The 22,127-nt window shown below is 37.0% G+C and overlaps 1 protein-coding gene across 2 annotated transcripts in view; it reads right to left on the bottom strand.

Moving 5' to 3' along the window:
- Nucleotides 1-22,127, bottom strand: part of RAPH1 (Ras association (RalGDS/AF-6) and pleckstrin homology domains 1) — a 97,283-nt gene that overhangs the window by 50,279 nt on the left and 24,877 nt on the right. For both annotated transcript variants that reach the window (XM_082657661.1, XM_082657662.1), the window contains exons 2-4: nt 13,176-13,295; nt 8,795-8,900; nt 7,474-7,979 (exon numbers count right to left, since the gene is read on the bottom strand). In XM_082657661.1, the coding sequence (XP_082513787.1) occupies nt 7,474-7,979; nt 8,795-8,900; nt 13,176-13,295 (732 nt within the window). The remainder of the gene's footprint in view (nt 1-7,473; nt 7,980-8,794; nt 8,901-13,175; nt 13,296-22,127) is intronic.

Below are 22,127 nucleotides of genomic sequence, written 5' to 3'. Positions count from 1 at the left end.
TTCTTTCCAATACCTCAAAATTTCTGCACACATTAATTCCTGAAATAGTTCGGGAAAGTAAAAGAAGTAAAGGAATTGCCCTGAAGCTATGATATGCTGTGTTGCATATCACAAGTTATAATGGTGTATCCATGAAATATTTCATTTAAAAAACCCTATGTACATAAGGAAAAAATATATAACACTGAAAAGTTTTAGTAGCTCAGATATTTAGGGAATTTTTCCTATCAAAATATTTATAATACGATCATCAAATATTCTTAAAGATTCAGCAAAACTTTTTGAATCTACCATAAACTTCAGTAAAAGCTTCTAAAAGTATTTTCACTTTAAAAACACATTTATGTGTATAAAATGCCAAATTCAGAGGAATCATTCCCTTAAATCCCACCAGAAAATAAATATACAGGTATATTTTAGCACTAACCTTTTATCAGTAGACCCTACTTTATATAAAATTTATAACATGAAATTACTATTTAAATTTGAAAACTGCTGTCTTATTAAAAATTGTTTTATCAGTTAATGTGAATAAAAGTACCAGCAAGTCAGCTGCAACATTTATTTCACATTGCTTTAGATATAAACAGCCCTAATTTACTTCAACTACAATGAATTCTAATTTTAAAAACTTAGCAAATGAACATTACTGATGGATTTTATAAGAATACTAACTAAAATTATTCTGTAATTCATTTTTACATTTATCCATGGAAAATATTTTTATGCTTAAAGGATTCTTTAACATTCAGGGAATAATCATTTTTGATAATCAGCTTCACTTTATTTTTAAGATACTGATAAAAGTTGGGAAGCAAATGTAGTTTTGGAATTCAAATATAGACTTCCCAGTTATTTGACCTACTTAATCTCTTCTTTGGAATAATGCCCGGGATAGCGGGAAGCTTAAATGAAATAAACATATGTGAAGTGCCTGGAAGCACAGTATTTCAACAAAAGTCAAGAAAGAGAAAGGAGGGGAAAAAGACATACTCTCCCTGATGTGAAATTATACTGTGCCTATCCCTGCTGGCTTTAGAGAGCAAGGAGGCAGAAAGATAAGCCACAGAATTATTTATTTTTGAATGGGCAGTTTGAATACCCACATCCCCAAGACGAAATAGTACCAATCTCAAATTGATTTTTCCAACTGGTATTTGTATCACCAAACTTCAGTGCAAGTAACTATTCTGTCCTAGGTTTCTTAAAACAGGTATAATTACTTCCTCTAAAGAACTTAGTGGGGTCTAAAAAAAAAGTTTCACTATCAGAATTTTCACATATTACTTCACTCATGGCACTCCGCCCACTATCTTGAAAGAAAATAATTGCTGATAATTTTAGAGTGCAAGACTTCTAGACAAAGATGGATTGAACATGTGCATATATTTAAATGCTCATTCAAATATCTGACTGCTTCTTACGAGCCAAATAATGTTCTAGGTGCTAAAGACACATCAGGAATCAAAGAAATTTTTCAAAAATTTCCTCTCCTCCTGGACCTCACATTCAAGTGGGAGAAGACAGATGAGCAAAATAAAAGAAGTAAAGGACTTCCCTGGTGGCACAGTAGTTAAGAATCCACCTGCCAATGCAGGGGGCACGTGTTCAAGCCCTGGTCTGGGAAGATCGCACATGCCGCGGAACAACTAAGCCCATGCGCCACAACTACTGAGCCTGTGCTCTAGAACCCGCGAGCCACAACTACTGAGCCTGCGTGCCACAACTACCGAAGTCCGTGGCCCTAGAGCACGTGCTCCACAACGAGAAGACACTGCAATGAGAAGCCTGCGCACCGCAATGAAGAGTAGCCCCTGCTCGCCGCAACTAGAGAAAGCCTGCATGCAGCAATGAAGACCCACCGCAGCCAAACATACATACATACACACATAAATAAATAAATTTATTTTTTAAAAAAGTAAAATATATAGTATTTTAAATGGTGATAAAATAAAGAGAAATATAAAGCAGAAAAGGGAGATAAAAAGTATCACAGGGCAGAGGAAGAGGAGTTCAATTTTAAAATAGGGTGATCACAGAAGGCCTCACTGGGAAAGTGACTTTTAAGCAAATCCCTAAAGGTAGTAAAGGGGTACTATCACAGGGAAGGGCATCCAGGCAGGGGGACTAACGAAAAGGCTCTGAGGAAAGCTCTGACTTCTGGCAACGAACAACTGGGAGGCAGTATGGCTGACAGAGTAAGGGAGGGAGGAAAGAAAGGAATACAGGAGCAGGCAACAGGAAAGCAGATCTGGTAAGGCCCTGCAGGCCACTGTAGGGATTTTGGTTTTATACTGAGTAAGATACAAAGCCTTTGGGTTTGAAAGGAGGAGGGGCAAGATCTGACTTACCTTTAATAGGACCATTCTGGCTGACATGTGGATAACAGACTGTTAAGGGAACAGTGAACACAGAAGACTCATTGGGAGACTACTGCAAAAATCTATATCAAGACAGGGTTGGCTTGGTGGCAGTGAAGGTGGTGAGAAGTGATCAAATTCTGGATATAATCTGAAGTTAAGGCAACAGAACTGGCTGCTGGATTGGAAGCAGGGTGGGGAAAAAAAAAAAGAGAAGGAGATAAAGACTCCAAGGGTTTTGCTTGATGAACTGGAAGGACAGAATAGCCATTAACTGAGATGGAGAAGACTGCAGGAGGAATAAGTCTGGGAGAAAAAAATCAGGGCTTCAGTTTTAGAGCAGTTAAATCTGAGTTACCTATTAGATAACCAAATGGAGATACTGATTAGAAATAGGATGCATGAGCCTGGAGTTCAGGGGAGAGGCACTGGCTAAAGAAACCTGTATTCCCTTGAATCTAAGGTGATTTAGTGCTGGTATTTCTTGATCTTTATCAGAAACTGTCAACAGACAGCTTCACACAACACAGTGTAATTGCCATCTTGCTGACAGTGAGTGACCGATGCCACCTGCTTTAGAACATGGCTCCTCAATCTTGGCACTATTTTGGGTCAGATACTTGTTTGCTGTGGAGGCTGTCCTGTGCATTGCAGGATTTTAGCAGCACCCCTGGCCCCTACCCACCAGATGCCAGGAGCACCCTTCTATCACTGACAGCCAAAAACGCCCTCTGGGGGACAAAATAGCTCCCAGTTGAGAACCATTGTTTTTAGAGGAACTAAGATGTAGGGGGGGGAAATGTGCCTTAAATAAATGATAGGGTATTAAAATTTGGGAGTTGTCAGTGTGTAAGATCACAAAAGGAGTAGATACAGATAGAAAGGTAGTCTGAGGACTGCACCTTGGGGCACTCCAAGGTCAAGAGACAGTAGACATGAAAAGGAGACTGTGAATGGCCAATGAGGTAGTTCCAATCCCTCCCCAAATCTCACTAAAACATAGATAAAGGGTTTGGTTGTTGCTGCTGTTTTAAAGACAAACTCATAAGAAGACATGACAAAAATTTGGAAGCCAGAAAGCATATGGCTGAGTGGTAAAAAAAACACTCAGCAGGCCCAAGGAAAGCTGAATGCTAAGCCAGCACTGGAGAAAAGCAGAGGAGCACCCCAGTTTACATTCTGTAGCCTCAAATGACTCCAGAATCAGCAGAAGTGAATGAAGGTGGGACTAAAAGCAGGACTGGTTGAAAGCATATTTAAGAAAGCAGTTAATTCCCAGATTTCCTCCTTTCCTGCCACCAGCAGCAGTCTCAGGTTCAGACCGATATTCATTCATAGGACCCCAAAGACCACAGCTTGGCACCAGGTTCATTTAGTTCTGCAGAAAGACAAAGACAAAGACAGCATGCTAGCATGAGGCACGCTATCTTCAGAAGGGGTTTATACAGCCCACCAGGGGCCTTTTTTGGACCCTGTAAGAGAAAGAGATCATGTGAATAAGTACAGAAATCACCCTGGCTTAGGGACACTCCATGCTTCACAGGAACCAGGAGCATATTTTAACAGCCAATGAGTGTAGGTTCCAGGGCCCCTGGAGGGATATGTTCATGCTCACCTACAAGAGTCACACATTGCACAACAGGAGTCAAGTTCAGTGTCTTTTCACAGGCTTCTATAGTTCACTCACAGTCTTCCTGATCCATATGCACTCACCAATCAGCATCAATTTACAATAAACAATATTACCTGGATACGTTATATATTCATTAATCAAGTTTCTAGTAAAGAATGCCAGGAGAAGGAAAATCCAAGGTCATTTCCCATGAAAAAAAGGGCTCAGACCTGCTATTATTAACCCTTTCTACTTACACAGTGATTCTCAAATGGGGGCGATTTTGCCTCACAGGGAACAGACAGCAATGTCTGGAGACATTTCTAGTTGCCACAACTGGAGGGATGTATGTAGTACTGGCACCTAGTGGGTAGATGCCAGGGATGCTGCTAAACATCCTACAATGCACAGGATAGCTTCCACAACAAAGAATTATGTAGCCCAGATGTCGATAGCCTTGACTTGAAAGGATTAAATGGAAGGTTGTGTTAAGGACCACTCCACATCCCATGCCTTCTTTCCCAAATGAGTGCTAAAGCATTGGCAGCCAAGCATATGCCCTCCATGCAGGGGATTGGAAGAATCTTCTCTGGAGAAGCTTACCCACCTGAGAGAAAAGACCTAAGAATGATACTAGAATAAAGACTACAAAAGACAAAGAAGAACTTTAAGAAGATGAAATTAATAGAACACCAATTTTGTTCAAACCAAGTAAGAGATTTAATCAACTGGGAGAAAGTTTGGAGTAGAAATAGTGATAAACATACAAAAAGCTATTTTGAAATCTAAAGACAATTCTTAATTCCAGGAAAAGCAAAAGGTAATGTCCCCAAAAGGAAATGTAACAGAAGTATATACAGTTTAGCAGTAAATTGCATGTATACAGTCATGATAATATAAACACTGAATAGTTACCCAACCAAAATATATTCGAAGGATGGGGGAACGGGAGGGGAGAAAAGAGGGGAACTGTCTAAGGAGAACTATATCCTAATTTCCAAAGTGAGAAGACAGTAGGTAATACATACAACTGAAAAAAAATCAAGAAATAGCGATATACTTATAGATTTAATGATAGGTAAATACACTAAGAATCAGCTGAAAGAGTAGAAAGCACTTACCTCTGCGAGCAGAATACAGGGTGCATGAGCGTGTGTGTGCACGTGTAGCAAAGTTTTTTTGGTAACAAGTCTCTTTAGAACTATATGACTGTTTTTTAAATTAATTTATTTATTATTTTTTAAAATTTTTGGCTGCATTGCGTCTTCGTTGCTGCGTGCGGGCTTTAACTAGTTGAGGCAAGGGGGGCTACTCTTCGTTGCGGTGCACAGGTTTCTCATTGCGGTGGCTTCTCTTGTTGCGGAGCACACCGCAGGCTTCAGTAGTTGTGGCTCACGGGCTCTAGAGCGCAGGCTCAGTAGTTGTGGCACACAGGCTTAGTTGCTCCGCGGCATGTGGGATCTTCCCAGACCAGGGATTGAACCCTGTCCCCTGCATTGGCAGGTGGATTCTTAACCGCTGTGCGAACAGGGAAGTCCCTAGAACTATATGACTCTTTAACTCCATGCATGCAAAACTAATTAAAGTATTTTTTAAAAAATTGTATTTGAGTCTGGTGGTAATTTGATACACTGGTTTGGGATCTAGCAAGCCTCTCTTAGTTTTCTTGGTTTGCATTAGAACAGACTAGATCCAAAAAAAAGTACATTGAAACAAGTTCCAGATTCGTTAAGCCACTCTTCTACCCACCTGGGCAAGGCAAAAGAACAGGCTGGACAGAGAAGACTTTTAACTCCTTTCCCTGCTTTTTGCTGGCTTACTCACCAAACCTTATACTAAAGTCTTATATTAAATATTATACCATTGAACACTGGTATCCTTGCCCATGGATACCACTAGATACTGTGTGAAGTGTTTGCTAGAAGACTTCACTTTTTACTTTGTTTGCTCTTCAATTGTTACTTATAATGAGTGTACTTTACAGAGTGAACTTTATAATGAGTGTATTTTACAGATGGAAACACACACATACACACCAAGATTCTTAATTAGTTCATAACCTGTCCTCATGCATTTTGACCCAACTCAAAATAATCTGATTGGAAAGAAGGAATATCAACACACAAAACACAGAATAACCAAACAAGCTCATCCCTAATAAAATATTGCTCATTTCCCAACAGGTAAGCCTAAAAGATATAAGTGATGCATGCTAAGTAGCTGGTGCTAAATATAACGCCCAGGTATCACAAGGTAGAAATAAGTTTTCAAGTTCTCTGTAGAATATATACCACTTAGAAAAGTTTCATTTTAAATAAATGAAAGTTTACTCTTTGATGTAATTTGCTAACTTTCTTTACAAGCAATAAAACTTAAATTTATCTCCAAACTACCATGATTCATGCTTCTTTTGTGCTCCACAGTGCCTAGAACAAAGTACTGGTGGATACCAAGAGTTACTGATGGATGGAAATTAACCTAATGAATTAAATCAATGGTGGGAAGATCAATAATATTGAGTAACACGTGTAAACTTTGAATTTCTCTGCAATTCCTTAAACAACGTTTTATAAGATTTTACCTTAGTATTGATTAATATAAATTATTTTACCCTGTATTAGAGAGCACTATATATATAAACTGAATGGAAGGCTGGCTTTATTCTGCCCCATAGGTTTTCTTCTTTCTTGCTGCTGCCTTATAACAAAATTGCCTTCTCCTTGATGAAAAAAACTCAATAAAGAATTCATCTTCATCAAGCTCAGCTTTTACTAAACTTATTTTATCACAGATCCATTCCTTACCCTCACCCCATCACATCCAGAAAAACTTCATCTTTTAAAATCTGTTCATGCATATCATATCACTTCTGATTCTCTGAACCACCGTATGAGGAAGGTAGACCATGTACTATTAGCTCCACTTTACTTATGAGAAATTGAAGTTCACAAAGATTGAATAACTCATGTAGGTCTGATAGGTGGTGAAACACTTGGAACCAAGTTTTCCAATTCCAAGCCCAGTGGCTCTTTTCACTACATCACACCAACTCTTTGACAATAAAATGGAGTAAACCCTGAGAGCTAGAATCTGGGAGAATTATAATGGGGATATGAGTCATTTTCTCAAATGGTTATTTTGTAATAAACATATTATTAGAAAGCAATTATTTCAGCTTAATAGCTATCATAACTTTACAAAATATCATTAAATATATTTCAAGTTTTTTAATCATGTGATACAACTGACATTAATTTAAGGACTTCAAATAGTCACAAGAATAAAACTGAAGAAACTAAATCTCTTCTTAATCATCTTTATGATACTGCTATATCTGGTAATATATTCTGTAGTCTGATTTTAAAGCTTAGCTCAGAGGTATTCTTGACAAACTTTAAATGTAGAAAAAACAGGAAAGTTGATTAGAACTGCATTTTTAAAATATCATTTCTTCCTTATTGTAATACTGAAATACCAGGGAAGAAAGTTCCATCCACTTACCTCAGTAATTGGCTGCCCCTGATGTGTCAAATCCAGTTCTTGAGGGCGTGTTACTTTATCAATATCCAAAGAGTCCATGCTAGAGGCTGCAGAAGTGATGCTTGAACGAGAGGAGTTACTAATAGAGCGTACTTCAGCATCACTCACTGTGCCCGCTGACGCTGTTCTCCTGTGCTGATTAGTTACTAAGGACTTAGTACCTTCTAGTACAGACTGCTGAGCAGCCTCATCCATGCTCAAGGAGGCCTGTTCTAACTGTGCGGTGATGTCATCCAGGGAGTAGTTGGCATGAGACGGTTTAGTTATCCTATTAGACGAAGAAGACAATCCTTTCAAGGTGCCATGTTTTGATGTATGTCGGCTAGCAGGTAACTTCTGAGTGGCTTTTGTTTCTGTGATTTGACGCTTACTATTTCCTGCACCAAAACTGCTGAGCTCCTGCTCTATTGAGCAAAGATCGGCCATTAGGGCATCCAGATCCACAGTCTCTCCCTGATTCAGAGCTTCTGCAATGAACAACATACATGTTTCCAGAACACAGTGAATTAGAATTTATACATTCTATTATAAATCAGTTAATGAATGCCAGGGGAAAAGCAAACAAATTCATCCTATTGGGCCTAACGCCTATCAAATACAGGATTTCTAACAGTTTTTTGTTTTAAATTCCAAGAGAAAATTTTAGAAGCAAAGAGTCCATCTTTTAAGATTTGTAGTAATCAGAGGAGGATAAAATTATGAATTGAAAGATAAAAATAATGGAAAAATTGTATACTGTTCCATGGTTTTAACCACATGCCCCATGCAATTTTTTACCAGAGGCTCTAAGTTGTTAATATTGCCCTGGTGGAGATGTTAATACCTAAAGATCTGAGGGCATAAAAAGAGAAATGTTAAGCCCTAAAAAAAATTACAGATTGAAATGTCAGTTCCAAGAACTAAAAGCTGACTAGGTAGAGTTCATTAAATAAAGGCCAGAGGGGCTGGTTTTAAATTAGTAACAAGTAATTTCACTTTCACTGGACTTTATTCCAGTGAAAATACAACAATGCAATTAAGTTTGCTGTAGGATTCTACCTGAGTATGTACTTTGTCAATTATTAATAACTCAACTAGAAAACTATTTTAGTTATGTTCCAGTTTGTTTTTTTCTGTGATGATTTGAATTAGTAATAAAATGTACAAATCAAGAAATATAAGAACTCAGTCAAGTTATGCATATATGGTTTTTATATTGAGCTATTTGTAATTGTTACTGTATTATTTCTACATTATATAACTTAATACATTGTTTTACATTTTGTTTCCAATTACATCTTACCATTCAAGTTGTATATGGAGAAACGATAAGAAAAATTGGCCATGTTTGTTTCCTGGCGAAGAGGAGATCTTTTTATTGGTTCCGTGGGCTTGTCAGAATCCAAACTCTTTAAAAAACAAAGTTTAAGAAGTCATATTAAATTCAGGCTTCAATTATAATAAAAAGATGAATAAAGTTTTTTTTTATGATTAAGTGAACTGTCGTATAATAGTTAATACAACCAAAGTTCTTCTAAGTAATAGCATTAAGGAAAAGTATAATTGGTTTTCATATCATTTTGGTTATAGTTTCTTCAATTTTTAGATATATGCTTACTTAAGGCACTTGAGATAGTTACAGTTTGGAGTAAATATCTTTCCAAATATTGAATACATCATGGATAGTGACTGAGCTCGTTTTACATAAATTCACTATAAAATAAGCTAGGTATATGAATATGGGCATGGTAAGATAAGAAATAATGCAGAGAATTCTGTTTTCTCTCTCTTCAAAGGAATTTGTTTTTGGTCCAACAGAGCCTCATTCTTGGAATGAATTACCCTGGAGATAAGGCACAATTCTGGACTCAAAATTATGAGACCCTAGATCTTAATGGCTACAACTTCAAACAATGATGCAATGTCCTTGTTCTTTGCAAGCTCTACTAAGGTGAGGGCAAAATGTAACCAGCTATACTGCCTGTGATTAAGTCTTCAATCACACTGATCTTCAGGGTAGGGTGTCTTGTAAGTTAACTCACCACCTTTTTATTTTTTTATTTTTAAGATTTTAAAATTATTTATTTATTTAATTTATTTATTTTTGGCTGCATCAGGTCTTAGCTGTGGCATGCGGGATCTTCGTTGAGGCATGCAGGATCTTTTGTTGCAGCATGCAGGCTTCTCCCTAGTTGTGGCGTGCGGGTTTTCTCTTCTCTAGTTGAGGCGCGTGAGCTCAGTAGTTGTGGCACGCAGGCTTAGTTACCCCGTGGCATGTGGGATCTTAGTTCCCTGACCAGGGATCAAACCCGCGTCCCCCACATTGTTAAGGTGGATTCTTTACCACTGGACCACCAGGGAAGTCCCAACTCACCATCTTTTTAAATGACACTTTTTTCTCTCCAACCTTTCTACAATAAGGAAGATAAGGCGTTTACAACAGAGAAATTCAGGGAAAGGGTCAATAGTTATTTAGTGTCTATTTAAATTAATTTGTAAATATTACGATTAGTCTTTTAAAATTTTAATTTCTCTTTATAATTATCAAATAGATTTCAAATGAAAAAGAATGCTGAATAGTCTATTTGTAGAATCATGGAATTAGATTAGAATGCTGTCTTCTTTATTCATTTGTTTCAACTGAATCCATTTAGATAGTGTCCATCCAGTTTTTATTTGTTTTTTTGGTTTTTTTTTTTAACATCTTTATTGGGGTATAATTGCTTTACAATGGTGTGTTAGTTTCTGCTTTATAACAAAGTGAATCAGTTATACATATACATATGTTCCCATATCTCTTCCCTCTTGCGTCTCCCTCCCTCCCACCCTCCCTATCCCACCCCTCCAGGCAGTCACAAAGCACCGAGCTGATCTCCCTGTGCTATGCGGCTGCTTCCCACTAGCTATCTACCTTACGTTTGGTAGTGTATATATGTCCATGCCTCTCTCTCGCTTTGTCACAGCTCACCTTTCCCCCCTCCCCATATCCTCAAGTCCATTCTCTAGTAGGTCTGTGCCTTTATTCCTGTCTTACCTCTAGGTTCTTCATGACATTTTTTTTCCTTAAATTCCATATATATATGTGTTAGCATACAGTATTTGTCTTTCTCTTTCTGACTTACTTCACTCTGTATGACAGACTCTAGGTCTATCCACCTCATTACAAATAGCTCAATTTCGTTTCTTTTTATGGCTGAGTAATATTCCATTGTATATATGTGCCACATCTTCTTTATCCATTCATCTGATGATGGGCACTTAGGTTGTTTCCATCTCCAGGCTATTGTAACATCCAGTTTTTAAAGCTATCATCTGAAGGAGATCCACAGCCATTCAGTGTCTTATTTCAAAGTTTCGGGAAACAGCTAGGAAATTCTCCTTCAACCTCAAACCAAAATCTGCTGCTGCAATTTAAGGCCTAATCCTCCTTCTCTAAGTGGAAATGAAGAATAGTATGTAGGTAATATTTTCAGTAAAATCTGAATATAATTGAAAACATATTAACACTCAATCTATTCATCAGTTTAAATAAACAAATACTTATTATAATTATCTGCTGTGTCCATGGTGCTGGGGCAAAAAGGGAAATAATAAGAAATACTCCTTGATGCCAAGAAATGGGTAATCTAGTAGAGTGGTTTTTTAACATATTTTTTTGGCAGGGGGTGGAGTCAGGGTGGGAGTGGAGGTCATTGAGAATGTGATAAAAGCCATGAACCTTCTTCCAGAAAAATGCAAATACATATAAAATTTTGCAAACAATTTCAGATGATTCAACAATCACTTAAAACTGATTTAATATAAAGCTGAAAATCCATTAACATCGTTTGGGTAATATAGGTGCACAGATGACTCTGTAGTTAACTAAAATGAGGAAATAAACAACTTAAGTTTCAGCCACCAACTTAGTAAGTAAAATATTTTTTGAAAATTTCTGAAGTGTTAAAAAGCAACTTGCTAGCAGCGAGCCATGTTATGCAATAGTTTTAACCTGTTTTCTCTCTAAAGACAGCTTCATACATTAAAAAAAAAACTGTCACAGCATTAGTTTAGGAGCCAACCTTTTTTGATGAATGGCTCTTCACATCTGTATGTCAGGGAATTTAAAATATAGGGAAGAATACAAGGTTTTATTGTATTCAGTAGAAATGCCATCTACAGTGGAGTAGCATGGAGTCTACTCCACCCAGAGTGGCTGGACTGATATTTACCTGTCTTTGCTCTTTTTTGGCCCCTCTCCAGGGATGGACAATAAAACCCACAGTCAAGGAAACCCCTGGGAGTTCCCTGGTGACCAAGTGGTTAGGATTCTGGGGATGGACAATAAAACCCACAGTCAAGGAAACCCCTGGGAGTTCCCTGGTGACCAAGTGGTTAGGATTCCGGGCTTTCACTGCTGTGGCCTGGGTTCAATCCCTGGTCAGGGAACTGAGATCCTACAAGCCACACAGCATGGCCAAAAAAAAAAAGGAAATCCCACACATAACAGCTGGCCCTCATATACTTTCCTTCAAGCATTATCATTTTCTATTTCCTCTTCTTTCCTTCCTCTTTCCTTTTTCTCCTCAACATAGAACTGCATAGCCTAGTCATCATCTCCATGCCAAAATCACTTTTTAAAAAAAAAATTAAGAATTAAACTGAAATGGTTTGGTAACTACATAAAAGACCTTTATCACCACAAATACTGTTATTTCTTCTGATAGGAGATGAAGAGCATGATCCTTATGAAATCCTAGCAAGATTGAAAGTGTTCTTCTCAAAATTCATCATTAACAGGCTGTGGTCACAAACATATCTGCTTTTCAAAATGATCTAGTAAGAATTACATGAAGAGTTTCTCAGTTTCAATCCCAGACTGCTATAGAAAGAGATACAGAAACAAACTAGTACTTTAAGTTTCCACCTTACCACCTACTTTTCTACTGGTTAACAAATCTCATACTTAGCAATTTACACAAAAATTCTTCCCGGAGATATTATTTAAGTATGAGTGAAAATAAGTTTTGTTCTAATGTTCTTTCCCATTGTCATAAAGTTAACGTTGCTTTAATAAACATAACTATCTTCATATATATTGAATATAATGTATTAACTGGGGTTGTAATAGTATATGCTTTTATTCTAAAAAGTGACCTGGTTTGGAGGGTAAAGTCGTTCTTTTTTTTTTAAAACCGAAGATCCAATAAAACAAAATGAAAAAGCTCTGCCACTGTTTTCAAATGCAGCCGGGGATGAAATTTTGTCAGTATTCTGGAATCATGTAATAGAAAATATCTGCATGTGAGGATATTATTTATATTGTAAAATGTGTTGATACTCACTAAATTTGCTAAATGTGTTCATACTCACTAAATTTGCTAAAATTTAGATTTTTACATTTTAGGCTTTAAAACTTTTTAGGCAGCAACTCAATTTATGAAACAGATTTTAAGAAATCCCTCTAGATGCACAGAACCTCTGTCAAAAGCATTTTTTTTTAACTCCTTAAAATAACCACAGAAGACAATATCTTGTGTTCTAGAGTTACTATTCATTTACTTGTTAATGTTTTGGACATTTTCCCTTTATAGCAGTATTTTAAAACATAAACTATATTCATATCCTCATGTCTACACAGTAAAGTTTTGGCACATAGTGATGACTTAAAATCCTCAACCAGTTTTTCAAGCACAATTTCTAACCTGAGTGAGTTTGTCTAGCTCCCCCAGCCAGGCTCCAAACATTTTGTCCAGGTCCTGATCTTCCTTGTCACTGTCTTCTTCAGCACCATGGTCAATTTCTTCATCTGACAGCTGCTCCATCTGAAATACAGATATTTGTGTATAATGAATAACTATTGAACTTGAAAAATCATGCAGTGTATGTTCTGATACATGTCGCAACTCTCTGGAGTCAAACTTTAAAAACTAGAGATTATATTATAAAAGGAAACGAAATCATAAGTGGAGACAAGGTTAACAAGGGAGTAGAAATGAGCAATTAAGTCTCAAATTTTTAGGAAATTGTGAAAGAAGAACAAACTGTATCAGATTATAACCAGAATCATAAGTAATGATGATTTTTAAAAAAAAAAATTTTATTGGAGTATAGTTGCTTTACAAAAATGATTTTTTTTTTTTTTAATTTTTTTTGCAGTACGCGGGCCTCTCACTGTTGCGGCCTCTCCCGCTGTGGAGCACAGGCTCCGGACGCGCAGGCTCAGCGGCTGTGGCTCACGGGCCCAGCCGCTCTGTGGCACGTGGGATCTTCCTGGACCTGGCACGAACTCGTGTCCCCTGCATCGGCAGGCGGACTCTCAACCACTGCGCCACCTGGGAAGCCCACAACAATGATTTTTAAATCACAGACCACTCCCATTAATCACAGGATATTAAAGTAGTACAGTTCTTTCCACTAATAGATCCTGCAACACCCCCAAACACCACAGAAAAAAAAATTTCAGAAGACTTTAATGAGCAAGTTATTATCTTATTTATTCTGTAAAAATTTGTTCAAATAAGTATGTATCATGAAAACCTTAGTCCAAAAAGCATTTCAGAGAAAAGACAAAGCAAAAATCTTTAATCTAGTTCAGTTTGTTGAATTAGTTCTTCCTTCTATCTTACTCTTACTTTCTACCCCATTTGTCCTTTACTAATTTCCCTATCAGTCCCTACAAAATTCAAGGAACTAGGGCTTCCCTGGTGGCGCAGTGGTTGAGAGTCCGCCTGCCGATGCAGGGGGCGCGGGTTTGTGCCCCGGTGCAGGAAGATCCCTCGTGCTGCGGAGCGGCTGGGCCCGTGAGCCATGGCTGCTGAGCCTGCGCGTCCGGAGCCTGTGCTCCGCAACGGGAGAGGCCACAACGGTGAGAGGCCTGTGTACCGCAAAAAAAAAAAAAAAAAAAAAAATTCAAGGAACTAGAATTCAAATAGAAAACAGGAATTGAAAACATGAAATTCATATACAAAATTTCCTACATGTGGTGACTTTTCACGTGTTAAGTCCTTTGAAAGAAGAGATATTTTCTTTCTTCCCACTAATAAAATAACGTGATATCTGACACGGAACTTGCATATTATTTTGTGAAAGGAGGAAAAGATTACACGAAACAAAGTAAGATCAATGACTGACCAGATACTTAAAATTCCTAAAGTAAGATTAATCTGATTAATATAAAATATTTCAATATTAAAGGCTCTGAGAAATCTTCAGTAAAGCTTAGCTTTGCTTAAACCAACATATTCCAAATTTACTTGACCACAGATCCTTTTCCTTCAACTTGGAGTAACACCCATTAACTTTCCCAGGGACACAATGAATATCTTCATTGTACATGCCAGACTCTTGACTCAAGTTTGTGAAAACACAAATTTTGTTCTAGTGGATCTAGGCAATATTCAGAATACAACTTGTCAGTTAGCTTAAACAGTTCTTCAGAGATTAAAGATATCCTTAATCTAGAATAAGAATTTATATACATCTTATACCTCCAAAGCAGCAATCAACAAAATTATTTCTGCAGTCCTTAAATACAGTTATGAGATACATAAGGATTTTAGATATCTGATGAGGTGCCATGAAGTTAAATTTTAAACTTTATTTTACCATATAAAATTTTGTAGAAACGGTCAAATGATGTTGCAAAATCAAAACTGAATTTAGTTCTAATAATGTTGAAAATCAGATCATATCCCATTTAACCACTTAAGAGATTCTCATTTCTTAATTTCACTACTATAAGCATGTATAAATCAGGGCATTCTACCTTGACAAATGGAAAATGGATCAACTAATTTTCCAATGCATAAATTTGGCTCTTAAAGACATTTGGTTTTTATAGTTCACTTGTATTAATACTATTTCTAAGATTTTCATTCATTATTGAATTATTTACAGAGAGTAGCCCCCACTCACCACAACTAGAGAAAGCCCGCGTGCAGCAGCAAAGACCCAACGCAGCCAAAAATAAATAAATAATTTTTAAAAAAACATTATCAACCCATTAAAAACAAAAAGTTAGTGCAAAGAAAAACCTCATCTCACCAGGTGACTTAATTATTTGAATAACAGTTGCTAGTTTGAGAACATCTAAGAGTAGTAATACTCAGTCTTCATAATGAGGGCCAACAAGCAACATAACTGGGAACGTTAACAGTCAACTTCCTGTTCCTCCCTAATCTTCAAAACTAAACACTGCAATAACCCAGAAGCAAAAATATTCTAGGAAGAATTCTGCTTTGAGATAATGACACTTACGCCTACGCTTCCCTTCTGAGCACACACTGCAAATGTCCATAAGGAAGATGCTACACTGGAAAAAAAATGAAACAATAGGAACATAATTTTACAGCGCAAACACTAAACGGTTCAAAATGAATATGAATATTTTAAATTGTCATGGATCCAAATAGAACTACAGACTCCTCACCAAAGTCTGGTGTGTTCTGTGAGTTTTTTTCCTATTATTCAAACCCAATGATTATTTGGATTTTAAAAAGTCTCTCAAATATTTTAAGAATTTTGTTTTATCTAGACTACTGTTGACTCACGTAAAGGAACATATGCTAAGGAACAATGACAGAGTCATAAAATAAATCAAAAATTTAAAGTAACTATTAGACTTTTACTATTTATGTAACTTTTGCCAATTTTGTCCTTTCTTGAATTTCTGTCACCCCATGGGTTATTTTACAAAAATGAACTTTAGACATTTTATTCACAGACTTTTCCAATAAAAATTTAGGTCCTACAACATTTCTTAAAGGATCTATACTCTAAAACAGCACTCTCCATTCTCTAGAAGCTGATGTTAATCCTTATTCTCCTACCCCCAATATGGCATTGTTTCTGTTTACTACACACACCAAATGAGGAGCCCCAAGAAAGTTTATAGGCTCTGCACCGTCTAAAAGTCAGCAAATCTGGTAAGGCAATTCATTCCTTATTATATATCAGTCCTGTCTCCAATTAAATCACAATTCTAAACCTGAATTTTCCCAACATAATGCCCCTGCTGGAAACGATGACAGCAGAAAATGCAAATTAAATTATACACTAGTCAGTCAACTGTCTCTCCAAACAAAAAGGGGAAATTTTTTTTAAGAAGAAAAGAGAACTTACAAATTTTGTTTTAAAAATAATTAGATATAAAGCAGAAACTAACACACCACTGTAAAGAAATTATACTCCAATAAAGATGTTTAAAAATTTTTTAAAAAAAGAATTTAAATGGATAGCTTCTAATGTGATGTTTTTCCTTAATGATGTAGAAATAGGCCCAAGGAAACTATAATACATACTAGAACAAATACTATTAAATTACTCTATTAAATTAGGAGGTACTTTAGGAGGAACATACTAAGGTTTCACTCAAATTCCCTGCTCCATTATATCCGAGGGAAACTATTTCCTTAAAGAACAAATGTACCCTGCCACAAATGAAAAGGTTTACGCTTCCAAAGTGCAGACTTACTTAATACAGAACAAAGCCCAAAGTCGCTGGCAGGTCGAGAAGGCCCTGAGTGATCCTGGCCTTCAGGGACCTCTCTGACCTCTATTCCCACTCTCCCCACTCTCCCCTCCAGGCACACAGTCCTGCCCACTGCTGTTCCTTGGAGCAGGTTGCAGAGGAAGGAAGAATGTGGATTCTGTTTTGAAGACAGATTGAGAGATGCCTAGCAAACATCCAACTGGAAAAAAACGAGGAAGTTAGGACTCAGGTAATGAGAAAGTTTAGTCAGCCTGAATATTATTTCAAACTCATGTTTATTACAGAAAAAATAATAGATTACAGCTAATAATAACTAACATTTTAAACTAGTTGACATTTATTTTATTAATGAAGTGAAAACAGAAGTAATGGGGGAATGATCCATAGTTGCTTTTATGCTGGTTGGTTTCATTTCACAAATAACAGTGAATAATTGTGCTTCAATTACTACAGGTGAAAAACGTATAATATACATAGTAAGCTCCACTACACATAACAAAACTATCCATTTAGTATGCCTTAGTATGAAACAATATTATTCCCACTAAATTTTCCATGAAGTTAAAACATGCAAGCATATTTTCCCTATTAACCTTCCCCTTGGAAGATATTTTGGCTCACTATTCAATTTCCTCACTGCAAGATGGAATGGTGATCTTCATCAAGAAGGTGGGGCTTAGAGTAGGACGTAAGGATTTGAATAAATATATTCCAGGTAGGGCTAATTATAAAGAGCAAAGAAGAAGGTCTGTTTTTGTGAGACTGTCAAATTAAAACAAGAAGGAAGAGTGAGATTTAAAGATCAAGGACTAGGAAAGGACCCGGTCATACAGGACCTTGAAAGCCAAACCTATTTTTTTCCTCCAGAAGGCAACTGGGAAGAACTAAACACAGAAATGAAGGAGGTAGGGGGAGAAATGGTATTTTAGTCAGAGGACATGGTACCTGTATAAGAGTTATTAGAAAAGGGAAAGACCATTAGAAGGCCACCATGGGTATTAGTTAGAGAGAATTACAGATACAGAAATTAAAGTCTTGAGAGGAAGTACAACTTATACAAGTCACATACTCACAAGTGGCAAGAAAAATACACGGTATATAGCAAAGGTACCTTATTTATTACCGAACTCTTTTTGTCCCTTTAATTCAAAAATTCAAAAATAATTCAAAATACTTGCTTTTTGTAAAAGCACTTAAAGAATAATTGCTTTTTGTAAAAATAAGTGCTCTATACTTAAAAACACGTGAAAACTCTCAGAATACAGGAGTGCAGAGCTGCTACTACAGCATTTCTTTAGATCTAGCATGCTTAATGTTCCAAAGAGGCAAGAGAAGCTTTGATATTATTTAGTACTTACTCTACGTCTACCATGTGCCAGACACTGGGGGAAGAGAGATCAACGTGACAGACTCCATCCTTAAGTACATATAATCTAGTAGGGAACAGACCAGGAAACCAACAATGATGAAACACTATGTTAAGTGCTATAATAGAGTATGTTATGTCAGTGTGGTTTAATTCCGTTTGAGAAGAAGAGAGGAAAGGTGTGATGCTTCAGTAGAGACCTGAAGAATGAATATGCAAGGCAGAGATGGGGAAGAGGGTTATAAGCACAGGGACCAGCATGTGCCAAGGTATATAAAGGTGTGAGAAGGTTAAGACATGTTGAGAACTCTAGGTGGCTTAACATTCCTGAAGCATAGGATGTGTGGCATAGACTCATGGAAAATGGGGCTGGAGAGGGAGGTAGGGGCAACATTATAAGCCATATCAAAGAGTTTGGACTTGATGCCATATGGCAACATTTTTCCAACTGTGGTCTACTGATGACCTACATCAAAATTACCTGGGGTGCTTCTTCTTAAAGTCAGTTTTAAAATGGCGTGCCCAAGATCTGAATACTAATTTCCAGGAGGGGGACATTTTTAACAAGTCCCCCCAGGGAATTGCTTATGCCCACAAAAGTCTGAGAACTGCAATAGTGTGTTATAATTACTGGGAGGACTTCCAAGACAAAAGTAATGCAGTTTTGCACGACCACAATTTGGTTAAAGGCAGAACAACCTAGAATAAGTACTCCCGAAGACCATAAAAAAACTAAGCAGCATCAGGATCTCCTAATTAACATACCATAATTACTCCTCCTCCATGGAAGAAGCGAAAGTTCCATGCTTCTTCTCAGAGTTATTTAGAAATAAATTTCAGTTCTTTATGTCCAGTTATGTTTCAGTAGCTCTATCACAAAAACAGTTTTGAAAAACACCTCCAGGCTTCCCTGGTGGTGCAGTGGTTGAGAGTCCGCCTGCCAATGCAGGGGACATGGGTTTGAGCCCTGGTCTGGGAAGATCCCACATGCCACGGAACAACTAGGCCCGTGAGCCACAACTACTGAGCCTGCGCGTCTGGAGCCTGTGCTCCGCAACAGTGAGAGGCCCGCGCACCGCGATGAACAGTGGCCCCCACTTGCCACAACTAGAGAAAGCCCTCGTACAGAAACGAAGACCCAAAACAGCCAAAAGTAAAATAAATAAATAAATAAATAAAAGAAATGCATTTCCAAAGAAAAACACCTCCTATGCTGCTCTAATCTGATAAATAATTCTAAAGAAAAACAGACGCCAGAGAAGGGGGGCTGTGAAGACTTCCAGGTTCAAGGAGTGCCCCCAAATGCGCAAGATACAACTCTTGCAAAATAAAAGCAAGAGGAAGGAAACCTAAATCAGGCAAAAGAAACAATAAGGAAAAAAACTGTTAAATTTAGTAAGGCGAGAAAAGAGGAAGAGAACCCATCAAAAGGAGGGAGGAAGTCAGAGCTAAGAAGGCAAAGGAGAGAAACAGGACACAACAAAATGTAAAATGAAGTGAGAACTGTGGGGGATAGAGGGCTATTAAGTACTCATCTAAATAGGGCACCAAGAGGTATGTTTCTCTCTGGACCTACAACTCTTAACTCAGTTCTGTTGTGAACTAAATGGTAGCAAGTGTAAACGGCCCAAATGGAAGCTGGGAATTTAATAAACCAATTGAAACAGTATAAAGGCAAGGTTGATAGAAAAGAAGAAGAGGAGAAAATAAAATAAAATAAACCAATTGAATTTACATGAGCACTTTACAGAATTAAGATATTAAACATGTTGTGTTTAATTTTCCTCAGGTTTTACCTTTTAACTTCGTTGGACTTTTTTTTTTTTAAGACACCGCTGAACATTTTTTTTTTTAAGTTACCAAATGTACAAATAGTGAAAAACATTCTTACACTGTTTTGTTCAGTAAATTCTTCTCCGCCCAGAAATCAGATAAATGGTTATATAAATTTTTAGTTTTATTATTCATTCTTTTATGTAATTATTGCATTTTACATAAGTAACTTAGTTTTGCAAAAAATGTGAAAGTGAGAACCTAAACTGATTTTTCCCCAAATTCTGAATTTCCCAGGCTTGATATGTTTCTTTTATTTATATATATCTATGTTCTATGAACACACTAGGTTCTGTTTTTGAGGATCCTTTTCCAGTGTGAGCCTTTTCTTAAACATCATTTTATAGCTTGTTATTAATTTATAAATCAGGTGAGTTTTAAAAAAGAAATAAAAAGTTCTGTATAACCAATCACTTAAGTTTTTTCCGGAGGTTAGTGGCCCTCAACAGAAAAGGCCCCAGTTCTACTTGGGGTCCAACACTTCAAAACACCTTGCCTACAAATAGCATTATGCAAGATACAAAGAAAGCAAAAAATATCTTCCATGACTTCAGAGAACATTAATCCTAACTATGGGGAAAGGTGGTAAACATAGAGGTATCCTGATTAACAAATTCTCTAAGAACAAAGTTCCTTTTGTAGGCCTGTGCATAAAGGAAGCTACCATCTCCTAAGTGTTGAAAGAGACAAGAAGCAAAGTACCATATCATCCAAAGGCTTTGCAGGAGCATGCCCAGTAAACTCACTGGCCATGAGCAAACTTGCATGGCCTGGTCCTCTGGGAATGAGCTGACACCTGGAACTAAGTTTTGTGAAGTTTCCACATGGAACTGAACCTCCCTAATAAATACAGAGGTGTACTATTCTTGGGCCAGCCACTGTGAACCCCTCCTTACTCAGAGGAAAGAGAAATACTAGGGGAGGTGATTCACACCCTTATACCTACTTCTCTATTTATGTCTCTGTTTTTTGACAACCCAGGATGTAACTAACACATCCTCTTCACTATCATGTACATTAACTGTGAGGTAACTAAAGATCATATAAAGAAGCATAAAAACAAGCAAGAGCTCTTGTAACAGTTGACAGAGTATTATAATGCCTAAGAGCTAAAAGTCAAATCAAAGGCAATTTTGTTAATTTAATGTTTTATTTATCAAGCACTTAAACACAGCCCCTAGTAAAGGAATTCTTTGAACAGGATGAACCATATTCATTCTTTTATTTACACTGGATTTTCATAATACTAGATATTCTTAATCTACTAAACCCCAAACAGGAACTCCTTATCTAAGTGGAAAAAACAATCTTAGTTCAATGTACTACAAAGAAACTCCTACCATTCCCAGAAATAAGATGTTCTAATGATCAATTTTATAATTACTTATTACACAGTATACCACAAACCATAATCTGAAATCACAGGGCAACTAAAAAATAAACAATAAAAACTGAAAAACAAAACCAAAAAATAATAAGTGTAAAGTTCTTTCATTTATATTCCAGCTTTTCAGGTTTATTTCAGAAACTGTGAGAAAATTATTTCTGTTGTTTTTTAAGCCACCCAGTGTGCGGCGATTTGTTACAGCAGCCCTAGGAAACTAATACAGTATATATACATATGTGGGTGTGTGTGTGTAGGTGTGGGTGTGTGTGTAGGTGTGGGTGTGTAGGTGTGGCTTCCACAACTGCTTCCAGGGATATTCATCTTGCTCCACACTTGGGACCTTTCCTGCTATACTACATAAGTATGTATCTACATAATGTATACATACTTATGTATACTACATAAGTATGTATCTTTGGAGATGGCTAATACTGTTCATGCACTCTCAGGTTCAACTGAAAGTAGAGGCTACAACTTTACTACCCTATTGGGTAGGAGAAACTGTCTTGAAATTACTGAAAGCTTCATTAGGGTGGTGGTCGACTACTGTTTTTCTCCACGTTTGCCCTATTCTCCTG

This window comes from Grampus griseus (genome assembly GCF_964374135.1).
Source record: "Grampus griseus genome assembly, chromosome: 7".
Lineage (NCBI taxonomy): Eukaryota > Metazoa > Chordata > Mammalia > Artiodactyla > Delphinidae > Grampus > Grampus griseus.
Note: the sequence above shows the minus strand (reverse complement) of the source record. Positions and strands in the feature narration are given on the sequence as shown.